Here is a 21,155-nt window from a genome sequence, read left to right on the forward strand (position 1 = left end):
TCGTATTATCACTCATAAATATTTTCATGGTGCTGATCCTTGCTCTGTTTCTGCACTTCCTCTTGAAGGTCGTGGCTCAATGGTTTGGCATACTTTGAAGACAGGTGCGATGTTGGTGAAGAGGGGTCTGTTCTGGATATGTAAAGGAGGTTCTCAGGCTTTGTTTTGGTCTGATGCTTGGGATGGATTCCTTTCCATTTTATCCATATACCCTCATCTTCAGCCTCTTTGTGACTCTTTTCTGGCCGCTGGATGGGATAAAGTGGCTCATTACAAGACTCCTTATCAATTGGGACCTGTTGTTGGTTATAGATGGAAGCATTCCTCTGATTGGCCTCCTGGAGGTACAGACATGGATCGTCAGGAGCTTTCTCAAATTCTGGCCTCTAGAGAGTGTTCCTCTTTGCTTGGTCCAGATGTATTGGCTTGGGGCGGTACCTTATCTGGTAAATATCATGTCTCTGCTGGGTATCAGGAGATAACTAGACAATTATTTGGGGATGCTGAGGTCCCTTGGTGGAAGCAAGTCTGGAATAAAGTTTCTTGGTCCAAGTGCAATTTTTTCATGTGGCTAGTGGCTCACAACCGTTGTCTTACTTGGGATAATCTTTGTAAACGTGGATTTCAGGGCCCCTCTTATTGTGTTTCGTGTGGTAATGGAGAGGAGTCTGTCTCCCATCTGTTCTTCCATTGCTCCTATTCTACTCAGATATGGCACCTTTGGTGGAGCGCTTGGGGTTGCTCTTGTCGGCATGCTTCCTCTTTGCCTGAGTTCTGGGCTCGCTTGGGTAGTGCTCCCTCCAAGTCTTCTTCTCTCCATGCTGCTTGGATTGCTGGCCCATCTTTCATGCTTTGGCATATCTGGTTGGAGAGGAATTGTCGCATATTCCAAGATGTTCGGCTTGGTGTTTTGCATCTTTGGTGGAAAATATCACATTCTCTCCAGGAAACTATTCTTGTGAAGTGTGAGCTTGATGGGGGTATGGATCCGATTGATCTTGCTATCTGTAATTGCCTCAATTTTCATCTGCAGGATGGGGTTGCGGCTCATAGGTTTCCTTCTATGTCCAGGCAGCTTCACCATCAGAGGAAGGGTTGGGTTAACCGGGATGGGCATTGGACTCCTCCTCCCTGTGGAGTTCTGAAAATTAACACTGATGGTTCTTCTCGTGGGAATCCTGGTCCGGCTGGTATCGGCGGAGTGGCTCGTTGTAGTTCTGGGAATGTTAAATTTTTCTTCTCAATTCATAAGGGTGATTATACTAACAATCTCATGGAAGCTCAGGCTATTTTATATGCTGTGGAACAGTGTTGCTTGTGGGGATGGAGTAAGATTATTTGTGAGTCTGATTCCCAGGTGGTGGTGAACATGCTTTCTTCGCAAGAGCTTGAGGATGTTAGTTGGCAGCTGGCCACTGTTGTTAAGCAGATTCTTTTCTTCTCTTCCTCTTTTCAGTTCATTAGATTCAAGTATATTCCGCGAGAATGGAATAGACCTGCTGATTGTTTAGCCAAATGGGCTTCTAGTCATGATCCGGGTTGGAATATTAGGGATAGGGGGCAACTGTCCTTTGAGATGGTGCAAGAATTTGATGATCTTGTTGCTCAGGATCGAGCTCCTTGTTGAGCTCTCCTTGTTGTATTCCTTTTTTTCTTAATAAATTTTTACCCCTCTTTTTGCAAAAAAAAAAACTAAATTACCATATTCACCCTCCATAGGCCAAAATCGACATTCGGTTCGCTTGGAAGTCGAGTTCGGTGCAGATTTGATGCAAAGTCTTCTGTCATCTATCAAATTTGATTGAAATTCCTTGGATGGGACGTTGCTCGATTTTGCAACAACTTTGGATGGCATTCGTTTTCCACGTGCGAACCCAGAATGACTTGGTGACAACTTTGGAGCGATTTTGAATTTCATTGACTTTTCAAACATTATTTTTAACTTATTTTACCGATGAAAACCTAAAAAGTGTTAGGCGGACATAAATTTGTTTGTTTTTACCTATGCTTTCTTCCTCCCACAATGGCAAAGCTTTCTTCCACCGTTTTTCTCCTTCCACACTATTTGCACAAGGTTTAGTTTGTTGTATTTCCTCACATTTAGCTCTCGTTGTTTGCTGCTTACTGTGTTCTTTTCTGCTTCCTTGAAGGTGTAAGATTGGTGTTGACAGTGTCATTATCCTCTTCACTGCCCTAACAAGGTCCAAAATCTGATATCTTCTTCCTCTTTAAATCTTCCCCAGTAAGAAGGTTATAACATTCAATATCCGATGGGATATCCAATAACATTCAGTCTATAATATTTTGTCATGTCCCCAATTTTCGGAGGCAGTCTGATTAATTAATTTGATTAACTTGGTTGTCCAAAATAATGAATATTTTATGAGGACGACTAATTAATCATTTTAATTAAATAAATAAGTGATATTAAGTTAATTATTTATAAAGTTATCAAATAAATAAATAAATATTAAAAGATAACTTTATATTTAATTAATTAATTTAATAAAGTGACTTGGATTATAAAATATTTAATAAAGTCACTTAAGAGATAAAATCAAAAATATTCTAGAAGTCTCTGGAGAAGATGGAGAGAAAAGAATAAATAGGCCCCCAGGGCTCCATTCTAGGAAGGGAGTTGTTTATCTCTCTTTGATTTCAGATTGTGATTCAATCACAGGTGCATTGTGGAACCTAGGGTTTTCGCAATTGTCACAGTTGGCCATTGAGAACGATAACTCTCAATTGATACGCAATTTTGAGGGTGTGAAATATCATCTGAATTATTGCAGATTGGAGGTGACATTCAGTCATTTCATCAGGGCAGAATCTGTGGCTCAAGGCCAAAATTTCGGGGGGATCATTCTGAGGGTTGATATTCGAAGATATAATTTATTCACAAGGTTTTACAGGATCAGTTGTCAAGAGGAGTCAGGTGACCTCTTCAGCAAAACGGATCGGAAATAGAAGACGAGTTCCCTTGACAACCTTCCAATAGCATTTCATCTATTATTAGGGCCGAACCTGGACCGAAAGCAATCGCAAAGATCATTTATGATGAAGCGCTTAGTTTGCATATACTTCAGGTTTGTCCATGACGTGATTCAGAAACTCAAACACAGCAGATGACCAAAAAAGTGGGATTTAATCTACCCGAGCCAGGCGTCATTCTTCAGGGCATTTTCATCATTGGAGGTAAAATCGAAAGGACGAAGAAATCACAAGTGCCGGAATCTCTTAGCGAAAGATTGGAGGAGGGACTTTCACGCGATTCAAGTTTGTTGTCCATACCAGTAAATCACCGTGGGATCATTAACAAAGGGCATTGTTGCGGGTGTATGTATTAACCTTCGCAGCGGCTCTATAAACTGGGCGTCGTTTTCCTTCGCAACCAGCTGTCTCAACTTCCAACAATTTGGGCGCCTTCGCAAGTTGCGATTTGATCTAACATTATTACAGTCGGATCACCAAATTAAGGAGAAGAAATCGTATCAGTCCAAGGATATCGATCTCAGTTCAAGGATATTACTTAGCCGTTTGTATAAATCCACGGGTGGAATTTATCTCAATAACAAAGCGATCTTGATCAAGTCTTGGCAACTGCATGTTCGATTAGCATTGAAGCAACTCACTTATAAGCCAGAACGATTGCAGCACCCGTCTCGGTTCAGACCCAGGCTGGATCGACACCTCAAAAATTGAAGAAATTGAGCACGGGCTCGAATAGAGGGTGGCGGATTGGTGGCATCAGTTGGGTACCATTTTTAAAGGTTGTGAATTCTAAAAAAAAAGTGGCGCAAATACAACAGTATTGGTAGGCGGGATGAGAACAACTTGATTCAATCCAAGCTATGATAACTGGAAAAATTCTGCACAGACCCGTGTCTCAGCAATAACACTTCCATCAGTTTGGGCGGGCCATAATTCACCAGTAAATCTCATCAGTAAGATTGCAGCCAAGGAGAAATACCATTTCAGGGGTTCACGTTTATGAAAACTCTAGGTTCTTGATGTTACTCTTATTATTCAGCTAAAGACTGAACATATCTAGATACTGTTATTCATTCGCTATTACCAATGAAGCTTGTAACAGACCAGTTCCTTAATGCAAAACACAATAAGATTTTCCTGAACATCGTTAGTACCACTAATATTCATTATAGCTATCTTGTTTGATGAATTGTTTGAAACGTTGCATCTTTTCGCATTTAACGGTTGCATATCAAGTATTTGACAGATTGCCACAGTTTAGTTTAGTGTGATTCAGTGGCCTTTAAAGTAAGGGTTATTGCAGTGGCATCAGGGTTGCTGGCAAAGTGTTTGCCGAAATGTCAAATCACTGAAGTACGAGGATTTTTAGTGTTGGAAGTAGTTATAACCTGTTGGGGTTATTTCATATTTGAATATTAATATCCGATGGGATGATTTCTTTCTATTATAGTATTATTAATCCGCATCAGATCTTCTTATTTAAATATTGTAGCATTTTTATTATATGTTATTATATTAGTAAGACTCAATACATGTCTTATTATTCATTTAATTATTAAGTATATCAGATTTTTACAATCCATATCAGTTGATAATTTTCTTCTAGGATTCATTGTGTGATAGTTTTTAACATCAACATTTCAAATCATACTACATGATCCATCATCAGGATGCAAAAGAGAGCAAAGGAATAAAAGTATAGCTTGCAGACTATACTTTCATTCCTTTGCTCTCTTTTGCATCATCAAGGGTAGGGGTCAGGGTAGGCAAGTTGATTCGTAGGGATACATCTTATTCCGTATAAGAGGGATACAGGTGATCGATTCGGGTGGGGCCGGCATAGGCATGATATAAAGGTGGATAGGTACCCAGGTGGCGGCTCTTCCTTACCACCGACTAGGGTTGTTCGTTTCCTCAATTCCAGATCGATCAGTTTCGCCCTATAGGCCTCCCACCAATAATAAAATAATAGGGCTCGATTCCCCCACCCTACCCTATATTGAGTGGGGAGTGGGCCCCATACCTACCTAAAATTATAGGGTGGCCCCTAGAATTTTATAGGCTAACCTACCTACCTAAAATGATAGGGGATATGATGCAAAAGAGAGCAAAGGAATGAAAGTATAGTCTGCAAACTATACTTTCATTCATTTGCTCTCTTTTGCATCCTGATGATGCATTTAATTATTATTACTCATTATGTTCTCTCTATATATAATGTGCATTTTAATAAATAATATAAAAATCAATTATTTGTGATCATATTTCAATTATTAGTATATTCTTATTATTTATTTAATTATCATTTTTATTATTGTTTATCTGATATAGATATACAATTATATTATTTATCTTATTTCATTATTATTTTCTTTCACTGTATTTATTCATTATTTATTTATTTATTATTAACTCATTTTTTCAATGGGGACATTACATATTTTTAAAATTTAAAAAAAATTGTATGGACTAACCTAAAACAAACCCAAACCTAGCCCATGTTTACCGTATTGGGTAAAGAAATCAAAGCATACAAATAATAGAACAAAATAGCAGATAAGAATAGCAGAACTCCTTCGATTATATTCGCATACACCAAGGTATTACATTATGCTTCTGATGCTGATGATTGCAATCATCCCGAAGGGGGATATAAATACTATCCGAGGAACCTTCCCGAAGGTATCCGTCGGCCACATAAAACATGTCGACTACAATAATAGAACCTTCTAGATACATACCAATACATGCCGGCCTGACAGCATACATCCCGATACATGTCGGCCTGATAGCATACATCCGGATACTCTGACGAAACCTCCCAATACCCCGTCGGGAACCTCCTGATGCACCGTCGGGAACCTCCTGATATCCCGTCGGGAACCTCCCGATACACTATTTCTTGACGACATCATCCCCCCCAAAAAAGAAAAGTCGTTGGGACCACATTATTCATAAAACAAAAGAACATGGCATCATCCGTAACTCATTCCGAACTGCCTCAATGTACGGTGATACATCTTCCAATCCGTGGGCGATACACTCTTTCAATCCGTATGGTGATATGTGTAGGCGAGAGTAAGATGGTCATGTTGTACTGTGTTTCAACTAGGAATGTCGTACGGTGATGAAAGTGCTCAGGCCAAAATGATGCCGTACGGTGCTCACATGAGGGCCTCCAAAATTGTGTTGGTCGCCGTACATACATTCCTATTCGTTGGTATTCCTGATGCCCACTCAACATGCGATGCTTGGTGTGTGTTGCTGATAGAATGCTGTACGGTTCATATAGAATGTCGTACGGTACATTTCCTTGATATAGAATGTCGTACGGTGCTTCACCTGGAGATGTCGTACGGTATTTTCTGTGCAACTATAGTCAAAAACTTGTACAGTGATATAGCCATCTGCCTCTGGGAACGTGACTTATGCCTCCAACGAGAAATGACATTATATCAACAGTACGGTTCAGCATACCTTCTCACAAGATGTCGTACGGTATTCATTTCCTCTCCATTATGCCGTACGGTCTCATTTCCTCTGTACGGCCAAGAGACCGTACGGTGTTTTTTCTTTCTTTTTCTTTTTTTTTCTTTTTTCAACAGATAACTCTGTACAATATTTACATATATACAGTACTTACAGTCGTTCTTGTCTCAGTTATTCATCCACGGAGGTGCATTACTTCTTTCATGGTAGACATTCAACTTCCACCTATTCACTGCATTGGCCGCATCCTTTCCGTCTAGTATCCATAGTTTTATTGCTCCGTTATCACCCACTTCCCAAATTTGGTACGGCCCAACCCATTTCACTTGAAACTTGCTTGGTTGGATCTCGTTCCATTCGTCATACTTCAACACCAATTGTCCTAATTGGAACTTGTTCAATTTCAAGTATCTATTATGCCATGCTTTGCGCCTATTCTGTATCACCTCTGTGGCCCCTTTTGTCTGTAATTGTTGCTCATCAAGTTTATTTAAGGTATACGATCTCCCCATCTAGTTTTCCATATCGCCCAGTTTGTTCCCGAAGCTTGGTACCATGGACTCCGTCAGCTGCCCCTTCTGGCCGTCAATAACACCTCCACTCCGTACTATTGCAATTTTTATTAAACCCTTCCTCTTTGTATCATGTGCAAACCGTATGCTGTGTCTTACTTGCTACCGGCACCTTTCTGCTATATCTGTGGTTTGACGTAACACTTTCTCTTTGCGCAATCGTACGGTGGAATCTTTCCTTCTTCTGGGTTCATACTGTATGTTCTTCCCTTCAGCTTCAGCCGTAACCGCCTTTCCTTCTTCCGCTTCTCTATATTCCTTCGGACATTCATTTCCTTCTTCTTTCTTATCTTCATTGACCCTTAACATATTACAGCTCGGAAAGAGTTCGTAGTCCTCTATCTGCCAGTAGTAAAGACCGTTCACCAAATCCAGATCGTCGTCTTCCAATCCTCCTTCCAACCACAGGACTCCTTCCTGATCTGGTTCCATATTCTGCCTCCTTTCATCCTCTTCTTCTTTGGAATCTGACAATAGAGCTTCTTCCCCGACCATTTGAGTGTGTAGATTGATGACGTACTTCCGGCCTTTGCTTTCAAGTGATAAAGTATTTTTCTTCCAATCGTGCTTTGCCTTGGCTTGTATCAGCCACCCCCGACCCAGAATAGCATCGTATCCTTTTCGCTTCAGAGGGATGACGAAGTCAAATAGGAACGGTTGTGTTCCAATCGTCACTGGTTGCGCTGTCAGGACTCCCAATGGCTTGATTCCATGTTGATCGACTGTTAGCAACTGGAAGGTAGGTGGCCACAATGTCGGTTGTCCCAACTTTTTCCAAGTTTCCTCTGGCAGCACATTGACACCAGACCCTCTGTCCACGATCGTGTCTGTTAGCACAGTCCCGAGAATGCCCATTTCGACAACTGTCGGATAGCGTTCGAATGAAAGAGCTAATAGCATCGGGTCTTCTGCACTGGTGCCCCCTTGGTTCTCCTTTTCTTGCTCTGTTGGTTGCTTAGCATTCGGGACTATATTTGTGAGTGTTGTACAGAGTTGAGGCATAGTGAGTAATAGATCATTTATCCTGATAGGTACCTCAGCTTGCAATATTTTCCATACAATGTTCTGCTCTACGCAGTTCCGTACGGAGGTACCAGGCGTGTCCTTCAGGTGTGCCATTTCTGCCTGCGTCACTCTCTGGATTTCTGCCTGTGCTTCTTCCAGTCTCTTCTTTTCCTCCGTCGGATCGGGGTATAGCTTCGCCTGCTTCCGAGTGATTGCCAAAACTTCTTCCTCGTCCGTCCCAACGGTAATCAAGTTTACTTCAGGCTTCGGGCACTTAGCATCGTCATGATCGCCAAGTCCACACCGTCGGCATAGCAACTTCGATGTGTTCGCCGTTGTGCACTCTCAAGCGAAGTGACCCCACAAATTGCATGCATGGCATTGGACTATCGGTTGGCCATTCGCATCATACTGGATTCGACTCCGCCCACCATTATTGTTGTTGCCGCTATTGTTGTTGTTGTTTTGACCGCGTCAATTATTTCTGTATCCTCCCAACGTGGCACCCTCTGTAGTGTTGTTCCCGCTCCCTTCGGACGTGGACGCTTCTTGTGTCAAGAACACTTGCTGCGGTGTTCTTGTTTTCAGATTGAAAGGCCATTCCTTTACCGAGTGTCCCATAATCTGGCAGATCTCACAAAATTGCTCTTTCGGGCAGGATCCCTTCGTATGGCCTTCCTTCTTGCACTCCATGCACCATAGTTCATTGCCCCTAGTCTCCTTGTTCATGCTCTTGAATTCCTTCATCATCCGAATCATGTCCTTCTGAAGGGCACGGACCTTCTTGCTGCTACCCTCATCATTGCTGCTATCTTCTCCTGAAGAGGCATCGTCATCTGAATCGGATGAACTATTCTTCTTCTTCTTCTTGATCTTCTGCTCACTTTCCAGGTTCATTGCCCAATTATACGCTTCAATGTATGTCGATGGTGGCACGATCTTCATCTTCTTTCGCAGCTTTGGGTGAAGGCCTTCAATGAACCATCTTTTCTCTAACCCGTCAGCTGGCTTATTCTCCATCTTATTGATCAAGTCCTTCAACTTCCTTGTGAAGACTCGAACTGTTTCATTCTTCCCCTGCTTAGTATTGAATATCTCCGCTACAATTTCATTATCATCAAGCAAGAGTTGAAATTCTGCAATGAACTCTTTTTTAATGTTATCCCAACTGTTTAACTTTTGTAGATCGGTATCAATAAACCAATCAATTGCAACACTCCGTAGGGTTGCCAGAAATTGCCTCATCCATTCATTTGTATCCGTTATGCCATTGGCTCTCCAAATTGTTTCACAGGTTTTACAATGTCAAATGGGATCAGCTCCTCCATCACCATCAAATTTATGTAACTTCTCCTTTGGTCCTGCCATCCCGATGCTTGGTATCCGACGCTCACACTTGGCATAACGGCAACTGTGTTGTTTGGTGAAGAAGGGTCTCCGTTAAGCGAATCTGTTCCTTCTGGAAGTGGATCCTGGACGAAGAGTTCACTCCACGCTCTTGCTCCTCCGGCACTCCGAGTCGTGCAAGTCGATTCTATTCCGTCTGGATTGTCTTCCCTCGGCAAACACCAATTCAAAAACTCCTCCCTTGCCTCTTCCACCAACTCTACCCACTGTCGAGTCTCCTCCAACAATGCTTCTGCGCTTCTGCGTCCGTCGACAGCAATCTTCTGGAACCTCCTTCTACGTTCGGCTTGTTGCGCCAAAATTAGATCTCCGTGTGTTGTGTGTATTTCGTCTTTTTCCTTCAGCTTGATCTTATTCTTGTTTAGCTGATTCGGCATTACTCTTCATTCGCCTGTCGTTCCAGGTCCATTGGGCAACGGCGCCAAATGTTTACCGTACTGGGTAAAGAAATCAAAGCATACAGATAATAGAAAAAAATAGCAAATAAGAATAGAAAAACTCCTTCGATTATATTCGCATACGCCAAGGTATTACATTATGCTTCTGATGCTGATGATTACAATCATCCCGAAGGGGGATATAAATACTATCCAAGGAACCTTCCCGAAGGTATCCGTCGGCCACGTACATGTTGACTACAATAATAGAACCTTCTGGATACATCCCGATACATGTCGGCCTGACGGCATACATCCCGATACTCTGACGGAAACCTCCGGATACCCTGTCGGGATTCTCCTGATGCACCGTCAGGAACCTCCCGATACCCCGTTGGGAACCTTCCAATACACTGTTTCTTGACGACAGCCCATAAAAATTTTGATCGAATTTCGAATCCAAATATCGAACTAGAATACAAACTAGAATCCGAACTGGCAACTTCGGTTAAAAACATAACCATTGATACCAATTTCAAGGCCTCAGTAAAAGATGATAAACAGCCATACCATTGGAAAATTGAGCTATTTTCATGTTCTTCCTTCTTCACCACAGCCATTGGCAATCCTAAACCTCATCATTGTTTTATTTTAGAACGGCTTCAACTTTGATTAACCTGCAAAAGCTGCAAGTGAAAAAGATGACCATGACAACACAGCCGCCTTGCAACCTAACGAGGAAGACCACAATTTGCATTGGATTTAAAGGCATCATAGGGATGCAACACTAAGCAATGTACATAACAAAATATATATGCAATATTACTCATGAGTTGAAAAAAAAAGTAAATCAATACGATAGTACGTCATGGACCCACAACATGCAGAGAAGAGTCTTGAGCACAATTATCAACTTTCAAGCATTGGTGTATGTGTATATTGTTGAACAGTTGAAGGTGGTGATGTACGGCAGAAATAGCCAAAACCACTGTATTAGACTCGGTTTCAGAAAGCTATTTTTTGGCTCAGAATTGGACCCAACATATGTTTAGCACGAAATGACCAAATTTAGGCAAGAATGACAAATAAATATTTTAATTGAAAATATCACATATAGAAAAACTCAACCCAGACTTGCCAAGTCTCGCAAAATGATAAGGAGGGCTCAGTTTTTGCTACTTGGACTTGGAAATTTGGAACTGGGAGTCTCAGATAGCCCTGCAACACAGACCAAAACAGTCCCATACTGAACAAGTTGAGATGTTTTATCATGCATTCACAAATCAATTTGCTCCCCATGTGAAACAGAAAAAGAAAAAGGGTAAAAATTTGACAACATTATAGCTGACAAAGAAGGCTTCTCAGGTTGTCCACTGCTTCTGCTACAAATCCTCACATGTTTCAGAGTTGCCTGAAAAGCCAAGATGGATACCACATAATTCCTAGCATCCCTGCATTAAAATTGTGATTTGTCATTCCTGCACATCTATATGAGAAACAGTGTACAAAATGTCCCATGTATCAACACCTCAGAGCAATAGTGAAAATATAGAACAAACTAGATCACCCTCATTCTATGCATCATAGATATGTTTCATTTCAGTGCAATAATCTTTCTTTTATGCAAGCTCATGGTTTTTTTATGCCATCAAGTCTTCACAGAACACTTGGAATTAAGGAGCTTATAGTGTTTCACCTGGCCCCAACACCCCTATACATGCTATGGCATTATCAGGTCTTGCGTTGTTTGTTCTTCTAACATGTAACTCTGGCCTTCCATTCACAATCTCCCATTCTAATCTTCAACCGCTTCATGGCTCATTAAGGGCTACTTCCCTCAAATGGCTATTTCAAATTGTGCTTAGGACTTACAATTCTAGATTTAAAAAGTTCTAGTTTACACTCTCTTGTTTTATTTTTAGTTTTATATCTTAATATTTAGTTACTTTCATATATAGAGATCCTTTTACCTGTCATATTTAGCGCAAATAAATATGCTTGCTTACCTTTATATTAATATAGTATATTTCTCTTCGTACATGTCATGCCTTTAATATAAATACGTAGGAGTTAGGACACTAGAGATAAAGTGCTCCTCGATCATCACTTATGTTAAAGGCAGCAATTGGAACAGCAATGAGAATTACTGGAATTCAGATCTCAATTTATAGAAACCTGGTTACAGAGCCTGCTGTATTGGACTTTGGGCATCTTGATACTCGATCTTATAAGACCAAAAATCTTTCTGAAGTATGAGAATCTAGTATGCAATATCAAAGAACGAAATTTCCATGTTCAGGTTTTCTGCAAGAACTATTCAACAAGTTTCTGTGATAGAATCAAGTCTACTTCTGTCTGGCGATTCTGAAAATTCAGGAACCAATTTTCAAACAGATAATTTACTTCAATCTGTTCATAACTTCATTCTCAAAATGCAAGGAATTTCAAAGAAATGCAGTGGCAAATTTTCCTTAAAAGTATCTGACACTGTCCAACTTTACTCACAAAGAGCCTTTTAAAGACTCCAAAAAGTGGGCACAATTTTAATGAGTCATTGTGTAGACATCATTCTATCTTATCTTATCTTATCTAAGAGAAGCTTTGACCAACAACAGTACAGAGATTTTCTTTCTACCTATCACAAAGAAATAATTTATATTGATGTTGACACTTAACAAAAATAGGTCAATGGGTACAAAAGTACAACAATAAAGTTTATTGCATAAATTATAAATATTGTATCTCCCCATAAATCCATAGACTATTTATGTTACTGTAAATCAATGAGCTTAAACAACAGATTGACCGTCAATAATATGAATTTGGTAATCACCAAACATTTTCATTAAATTTGATGACAGAAAACTTTCTACAAAGAAAATTGAATATGTATTGAAAACCTGCTATATATATTGGCATTTTCATCCCTCGTGAGAACTAAAACTTCCTTTGCCTGATTGAAATCTTCCTGAATTACAGCAACAATTATGTTAACTGCATCATACCGAGGATCAGGTCGCAGGTCTCCTCTTGATTCTGCAAGGATCTGGTCAACAGAAGATTTGAGATTAGCGACCTTTTTATGTTGCCATAACCTCATCTAATTTTAATTTTTCAAATTTATTTTGGTCTCAAAAATGAACAATTAACACCAAATGACTAAAGGGAAAAGAAGGTAAAAAGGTAAACAGAACCATATGTTTCCATAACTCAGTGAAAAGGTTGGTGCCCATCACCACATTTGAGCTCAAAACATAGTTTGAATTTTGAGCATTATTCTAAATCACTTTTCAAATTTAATAATAAAACTCAATAAGCATTGCTTCCATCTATCTATCCAAATGGTTTCCTGTTTTCAACAGAAAATTCTTTAAAAATAATTTAAAACATAAATTAAAAGACTGGACAGAGCATAGTGCTCCGTCAAGTCTTTGAATAGTTATGCAATCTTAAACATGTAACACTTGGTGCAAAAACAAGAACATGAGTGTCTTAATGTTGAGCATGGGTAAAGGAACTTAGCAATTACAGAAAACCTTGTTAATGTAAGTGAACAAATAACGTAATTATTATTAATAATATAAAAAGATTAGAAGAATAAGTTCGGTTTAGGTATCATGTAGCTCATTTCCTCCCCAAGATATTTATTTTATAAATTGGGTATGGTTTTGTGTTGATCAATTAGTAGTAGCTTAGCACTTGGATATTCTTTGTAAACGTGTACACACACACAAATGCTCTCTCTCTCTCTCTCTCTCTCTCTCTCTCTCTCTCTCTCTCTCTCTCTCTCTATATATATATATATATATATATATATGCCTTGCACACTTCATTTCACTTAACAGACACACACATTCATAAAACATGAAGCATCTGTGTGTGTGTGAGTTATTAAGTCAAATGAGCATGCCAGGCATGCACATCTAGAAGCTATAAATATGAACGTAAATCATTTCTGTGAGAATGTGTGGTCTATGAACTATGTTGTTTAATATCATCTAAATTTCTTTTCTTATGATTTATGCTACTGGTGGATTTTCACTTATCCCATTGTGGCCAAATCTGTATCTCTTCAACTTCATTTGCATTCTGCATGTATAAAAACAAGCGTAGGTTTTAAAGCAAGAAAAAGATGGATGGTCTTAAACAACATAAACCTATTCACCATAAAGTTTACTAGCTCCAAGAAGTATGATCGAACATGTTGACATTTGAAATTTCATGCCTCTGAAAGATTTGTTTTGGTAATAGTCGACCCAAAACCATCAATTGATTTTAACTGTGCAAGCCAATGAAAACAGTGAATTATTCCATGTTGACTCATTAACAAGAGGACAAGTGGGGGGAAACATTTGACTTTCAAGCATCAATAATTCTGAGATCAGACAGAAGTATGATTGAATATTCAAAGCAAGGTAACCTCCCAATTATGTCATACTTACCTTGTTCCTTTAGGCAGGTGTGACATTTCAACGGCAACCGCTACAATTGTCTCCCTAGCCTATTTGACTAAATCAATCTCCTACTCTACATTGTTTGGGTGGGGAGAAAAAAAAGTCTATTGTGATCTTCTGTTAACATCAATAGTGACAATAGAAGACTAATGCAAACAGCTCAAATGAACAACCAGCTAACAATTTCCTAGAGTTACACGATGGAACTCCTAAATAAGGAAGAAGAACAAAGAAACAGGAAAGCAGTCTCTATCACATGCAAACAGATGACAAGCTCTATTAGCCAATCCAAAACATATGGAATACAATCTTTTCCACTGAACAAAATTCAACCTTCTTTCACAGATTCTACATTACAATCCATCCCTTTGTTGTAAGCCAAAATATGCAATCCTTCTAGATTAAATACAACTGAAAACTCAAAACAATTGAAGCCGGTTCTAGTAACAAACCTTCTAAAAAAATAAATATACTAAGTCTGGTAAAGAAACACACAAATTACCATTAGAAATAACAGTTCTAGATATGAAAGTAATTTTTTAATGTCGTAGCACATAGCAGTAAAGAACTGCTATGCCAAATTCAACTAGTAAAATTGTATAACTTTTAGTTTTGGTAGTAAACCACTTAAATATTTACCTCCTTAACCCAACTTGTGCAGCTGCTTTTAGTGATGAACTCTAGGATGGACCATATTAGATTAGATGTCTTCTAAGGTTGTGATCCCATTTAATAAAGTAGTTCTTGCACTTGAACATTCGTAAGGCAGTCAAAAATTCAAAGCTGAGATCAAAATTTTATTATAGCAATGGCCCTGATAAGAAGAAAAAATTGTTGCAATCAAGTACTTCAAACAATACAGCAGAGCTTCAAGTTTATTATAAGATTGAGTTTCAGATTTATCTTATTTAATCGTTTTTGGTATCAAACCCATGGTGTTTAGAATGCTAGGCAACTCCCTTTGTACCATTTCCAAGGTGATATCTTGCTGTGATTAATTTCCTAAAGGAGCCGTACTGATTCTGAGGCCATACAGGCACTAGTAGCATTATGGCATGAGGTTTTGGGATGTTGGCACCAGGTATTCCAGCCTCATTTCTCCACCCAATAAATCCCATATCCCTTGTGGTCATTTGCTGAAGATTTCATGCTGAACCAATCTCTGAGTTTAAAGTTATGAAAGTTTAAAGTTATGAATTTTTGGAAGAGTGCCACCCTCTTCTCCAAAGACCTGTGGTAGTAGATTATAAATAAAATTAATTTAACATCGGCTTGATATTTCCTGTTGGTTGAAAGGTGGCTGAAGGATCTTAGCAACAAGAATGGGTTTCCTAATCCTACTGTTAGTATGAGCAGCCCTGCCATTATTGGAGTTTCCATGAAGATTTGATCCTATTTCTCTTGGTAAAAACCTGCAGCCACCAGTGGCTGTAAATTCAGGCTAGCCGAGAGATATCCTTCTCGAGGCGTCTATTTTCATAATCCCATAATTTTCATCATCGCATATTTAGGTGAGCCTAAGAGATGTGAGGAAATGATTCAAGACTCTTGATCTGCCTCATTTTTACTTCCATTTCCTCTCTGCAATTTTCACGATTTTAATTATAATTATATTTAGTCTATTTCTATTTTATTTTTCTGACATGTAAATAAACATCAATTTTCTTTTTAAATGAAAAATGTTTACATTGAAGATTGCTGCCACTGTAGAAAGCCTCTCGGCTTAATGAGACCTGGATGCTTTCAGTTCCAATCATGTCATTCAATTAGGTACTTTGTGATGGGAATCATTTGTTTATCTTCCTCGTGTAATGGAGTGCCGACTTGTGTGTTTATGTCCAAAATATATGAACAACATTTCAATAAACATTAAATTTTTTGTTAGCGGAGCTTTATGACAGCAAGAATCTCTTTGTATGTTCATTACTTAAAATAATATTGGGAGTTCATTGGCAAAATATTTTCAGAAAAAATGGGTAATTGTCACATTCTCGTAGTTTCAGGAACCTATGAAAATTCCGAACCTTTGTCTTTCGTTGTGCTTGTGCAACTTTTGTTGTTATTGAATACCAAAGCAAGAATAGAAACTTATCAAGATTTCTTGTGGTTCCTGGAACTACTAATGCTCCCAATGAAATGAAAATAATATAAATTTATTGATGTCCAACAAGAGACCAAAAGGACCTAAGGAACTAGAAAGAGTAGAACAAGGCAAATGCTAGCAGTGGGAGCACCAAATGGTGTCCGTGGGAAGAACAAGCAAGAAAGCAAAAGAACAAAATAAGGAAAGACTAAATACTCCTCACAGATCAGAAGTAGTCTAGAACCAAAGGATACTATCTAGGGCGAGGGTGTGCCCTAGATCATCTCCAGAAGTTGCTAGAGATAGGTGATGTTGAGTGTGTCTTCTACAAGGCCTCACAGATTTGGTGTGACCCGAGGAGGGTTGAGCAACCACTTCACCCCCGGGCAAGAGACACGTCTAAAGGAGGTGATGAGCTGGTTTGAAGTCTGTCTCGATGAGAATGGAAGCTACAACGTGTGATCACGAAGCTACAGGGCCTATTGGAGATAATGTGCAAGATATTGTTGATCAGTGTACCTAAAAAATAAAGAGGGACCTGCACTCCCTGAACAAGTTGTATAACCTCCCCCTGACCTCATAGTAGATGTGGTAATGGAAAAAAATGGGTCTCAGTTTTTGCCTCCTTGAGGAGGCAGAGGCAGCAAATTTTGTCCTCCCTATTAATCTAGTGGTCAACTTGTATGCATAACCGATGAAAACCCACTCTAAAAGATCCCAAGCAGATGCAAAGGGCATGAGTTTAGTGGCGAGTGAGGTATCAACGATGCAGAAGACCCCATCCTAGATATCCATGTAGTGCTAAGCGTAGAAAGTCATCCTTGAGTGGAGCTCTCTTGGAGGGTTACTACAAGTCGTGATAATATACGGTATCTAGATATTGAGCCTAACGTGCTAATTCAGCTCCTATTGCAGCTTTTTTTGAGGGGAAGAAGGTGAGTGGGGGCATCCAAAGAGAACCAAAAGGAAGGAAGGCAATCGCAATCTTGATCAAACCAAGAAAAGAAGAGGCTTGGGCAAACCAACAGCGAGCTCAACCAAAAAGATCGGAGCTCGCCACCACCTTAGAAGAGCAATAGGCCAGGTAAGAGTATATGTGACAGCCCTCAATAGAGTTTGCAAAACTTTTAAGTCGATGGAGGAATCAAACCAAATCAAATATGGTCCCCAACCTAAAAGGGTGAGCCCCAAACTCGGCCAAAATGATACTGCATGGGGTGGAACAATAACATTTGATAACGCGTCATATGAGGAGGGTCTAGAGTCTCTCGATTGAAGCATAATCAGACTCCAGGAGAAAGGGCCCCCACACAATATCATCGTAGAGGATGGTCAGCCTAACTAGAGAGTCCAAGAGGGACATCTTGGAACTGGTATCTTGGAAGTGATGTTTGAAGCACTGTCTCTCAAGCATAGCTAGGGAGCCGAGACCCTTCTTAACACAAGGATGCATGGCAAGTCTCATACAGAAGTGGTGTCTAGATAACTTTACCCCTTGGAAAGTATAGGAGGTTGTGATCTCAACCTCCACACCCTAAAAATAGAAATGTAGATGTGAGGTCTTCAAGCAATTGAAGACATTCACCCGAGTCTTGGCCAGGTTTATAGCTAACTGCCATGAGTCACAAAAGGAGGCCAATCCGTCAAGAAGCCATTGGAGCCCCTTGGGGTAAGAAGCCAAGAGAACCACATCGTCGGAAAATAGTAAAATGGAGATCAAAACCTAGTATAAGTAGTAGTTGTCACCAGGGAGTGACAAGTCTCAAACGAAAGCTTCGCACTCATCAATGTAAATATCGAAGAGTAGGGAAGAGAGGGCATCCTTGCTTCACCTCAATGGTGCTCTGAATAGGATCCAAAAATCCATGTGGAGTCTTGGATCTATCCACAACGCTCATTAAACCTCATGATAGCCATCAAGAGGATCTAAGGAACCCAATGACCCTAAGTCTTTGGAAGAGAGCCACCCATGGAACAAACTCAAAGGCTTTGAGAAAGTCAACAAACTAGCAATAAACCTTCATCGAGCGGTTCTGAGCCTCCTTAATAATAGTCTGCAAAGTCAAAATATGGTCCATGGTTTGAAATTATGTACAAAAATAGGCTTGTCCCCTAGCCCAGTAGTGTCGTTGATCAAGCTCTTTGGAAAATATCAGTGTTTAGCAAGATGGCATAGAGTTTGGCAAACGTATACCCAACCATGGTCCTATAGTTGCCAGGGTCTGACACCAAGCTGGATTTATGGATCAGATAGATTATATGTCGCAACCAAGAGTTGAGGAAACCAGTGCAAACTACTCTGTTAAAGAGCACTATGAGAAAGGAGCCCACAACTGTAATCCAAGCTTGAAGAGCTCCTCTCAAAACCCATCTTCATTCGTTGTCCTGCTATTATTCATGCATCTAATTTGCCCCACTGATGTTGGAGAACGTGAAGAGGTGGCAACGAGGCGAATGGGTGAGGTGGTTGGGGATTTATAGAGTAGAGGTGTGAGAAACAAGAGTTGTGATCTAGGGTGGAGGGTGGAGAAGGCGATGAGGAAAAGGGTACGCTAGAAGAACTTTAAAGGCTACAGGAGGGGCACAAAGGGATCTACACTACATCATCAGGAAAGTTCGCTTCTTATGGCAAAGAGCAGCGGTAGGCGAGCCTTAACTGGACTAACAAGGAGAAAAGGGTGGATGAGATCGAGTGAATCAAGCAGTACAAGGACTTGTTGTCATCATCAAACCAAAGATTCATGGGGCAAGTGCTCCTACGCTTAGGGCTACGAGAGAGGGAGGAGGTGCGGTAGGGAATGAAGGAGGGAAGACTCCCACAACACATACGCAAGTGAATCAAACATAGAGGGATCATCCCCAAAATTAGTGAAGAAATCATGGGGGAGGAGTTGTCTAAGGTGGTGGACAAAGAGGTCACAGTCACTCTCAATGAAGCAAAAGGAGGTGCAAGTGGGAAGGATTGCCACAAGAGGAAGTGAGGGGGCAGAGAGGAGACCCTCAAGGTAAGGCTAAGGAGAGCATGATCAGCCAGGGGGAGGCGAGAAATGGTGAAGAGACTGATGGAGAGGACAAGGAAGCACCTAAGAGAGCATAGTCTACAACACTTGTGTTGTCGCAGTGAGGCCAGCAAGTGAAAAGATGAGCCAACAAAGCTCATTTATGAACACAAAGTCCGAGGACTCGCATAAATGTAGTAGATGGCGGCCCTATCTAGTGAGGAGTCCCTAACTATCCTCAAAGAAGCGCTATAAGGCCAAGGTGTCCGGATCCGATTCGGTCATACAAACTGGATCAGATCCAAAGTCGTGGAAGAGGGTCCGAAAGTGTCTGGTTCGTGCACTAAAGTCTCCCAAAATGATGATGTCACCCATGGTCAAAAATCTAGTAACGTGCTCAAGTAGGTCCTCATAAGGGTCAGCCCCCTTCGTGCTGTAAATTGCATAGTACAACGAAGCCGGTAGAAAATAACACATTGCGATGAAGATGCCCCTATAATTTGACATCATTTGACCAATGCAAACCCACATGAATCTGGCAAAACTATCAAAATGAACCACATATAGTGTTGAAGTGGTGATCTCTAACCAAACAAGCAACCCCATCAAACCTCTTGACCCCACCAAAGCACTTGACCTCACTCCTAAAAACAAACTGCCATTGGTAGCCCGAGATGCTGAAGAGAGAGTTCACAATAGAGTAGGAACCTTCAATAAAAGAGTTTCAAATAGACCAAGAACTTCTGAAAAAGGAGTTTTGGATGGACCAAACTCAAACAAAAGAGTTCTTGATTAGTGTAAAATCTTTGATTCATTTAAGAAACTTAAAGAACCCTTTTTGGAGGCATTAAAACAAAAACATTGGATGATATAACATAAACAATGGTGAAGGTTGAATGGCACTAGGACAAGAATTATTTTTAAATAAAAACTTCGTACTTCTAATCAAAGATTAGGGAAACAAACCCAAAATTGAGATCTTGGAATGGTTCAGGATTTCGTGAGCTTAAATTCACATCTTTTTGTTTAGTTAAGTTCTCTTTCTATTTTTAAATTTTTTGAATAATTCAAGCTTTTTTAAAACTTGCGTTTTGCAGAACACAAGATCCTTAACATAGTCCAAGTAACACACAAGATCCATAATAATGTCAAAGACTTGTATCTATTTCTATAAAAGTAAACATTCTTTTAAACCACTAATTGGTCATAATCTATAAATCGCTGGTACTATTTTTCATATAAGCCATGCAAAAAATAATCAGTTTCTGAATATATTCCTCTTTTCTGTTACTGGGTCCCAGATGTACCATGGGCAGCAAAGTCATACAAGGTTGACAGAGTACACTCTACCAAAAACAATCCAACAAGGTTGCTCAGAAAGGTATCCCCATGGAGAGGCACCACTCATTCGGGCACTCCAAATTAACATGATATGCTTCTCTTAATTTTTTATTAATTCTGTAATAACACAAAAAATATCTCTGCAAATCCCTCACATGAAGGTGCAAGGAAAATTATTTAACACATGCAAGCTGTTCTTTGAAAATCGCAAGCACAAAATTACAAGGATGAGAGAAAAGAATAGCCTACAACAATAAAGGGAAAATTTATTTATATATTTTGGTGTTTGAGCTTAGTTGATTATGCTGAATTTACTCGCAGAAACAGAAAAAAGAAAGTGGCCCCTTTCAAATCTGCTGATTTTGTTTCTGGTATTAATTATGCCAAAAACAGTAATATATAGGATGAATTGCATATTATTTTATCCTAACTTCTAA

The 21,155-nt window shown here is 39.8% G+C and overlaps 1 protein-coding gene across 2 annotated transcripts in view; it reads right to left on the bottom strand.

The window, feature by feature from the left end:
* Positions 1-21,155, bottom strand: part of REV3 (recovery protein 3) — a 182,596-nt gene that overhangs the window by 105,741 nt on the left and 55,700 nt on the right. For both annotated transcript variants that reach the window (XM_089801635.1, XM_089801634.1), the window contains one exon: positions 12,742-12,887. In XM_089801635.1, coding sequence (XP_089657761.1) covers positions 12,742-12,887 — 146 coding nt within the window. The remainder of the gene's footprint in view (positions 1-12,741; positions 12,888-21,155) is intronic.

The sequence above is a fragment of the Cupressus sempervirens genome, chromosome 9 (genome assembly GCF_028749045.1).
Source record: "Cupressus sempervirens isolate cs-2001-9-10 chromosome 9, ASM2874904v1, whole genome shotgun sequence".
Taxonomy (NCBI): domain Eukaryota; kingdom Viridiplantae; phylum Streptophyta; class Pinopsida; order Cupressales; family Cupressaceae; genus Cupressus; species Cupressus sempervirens.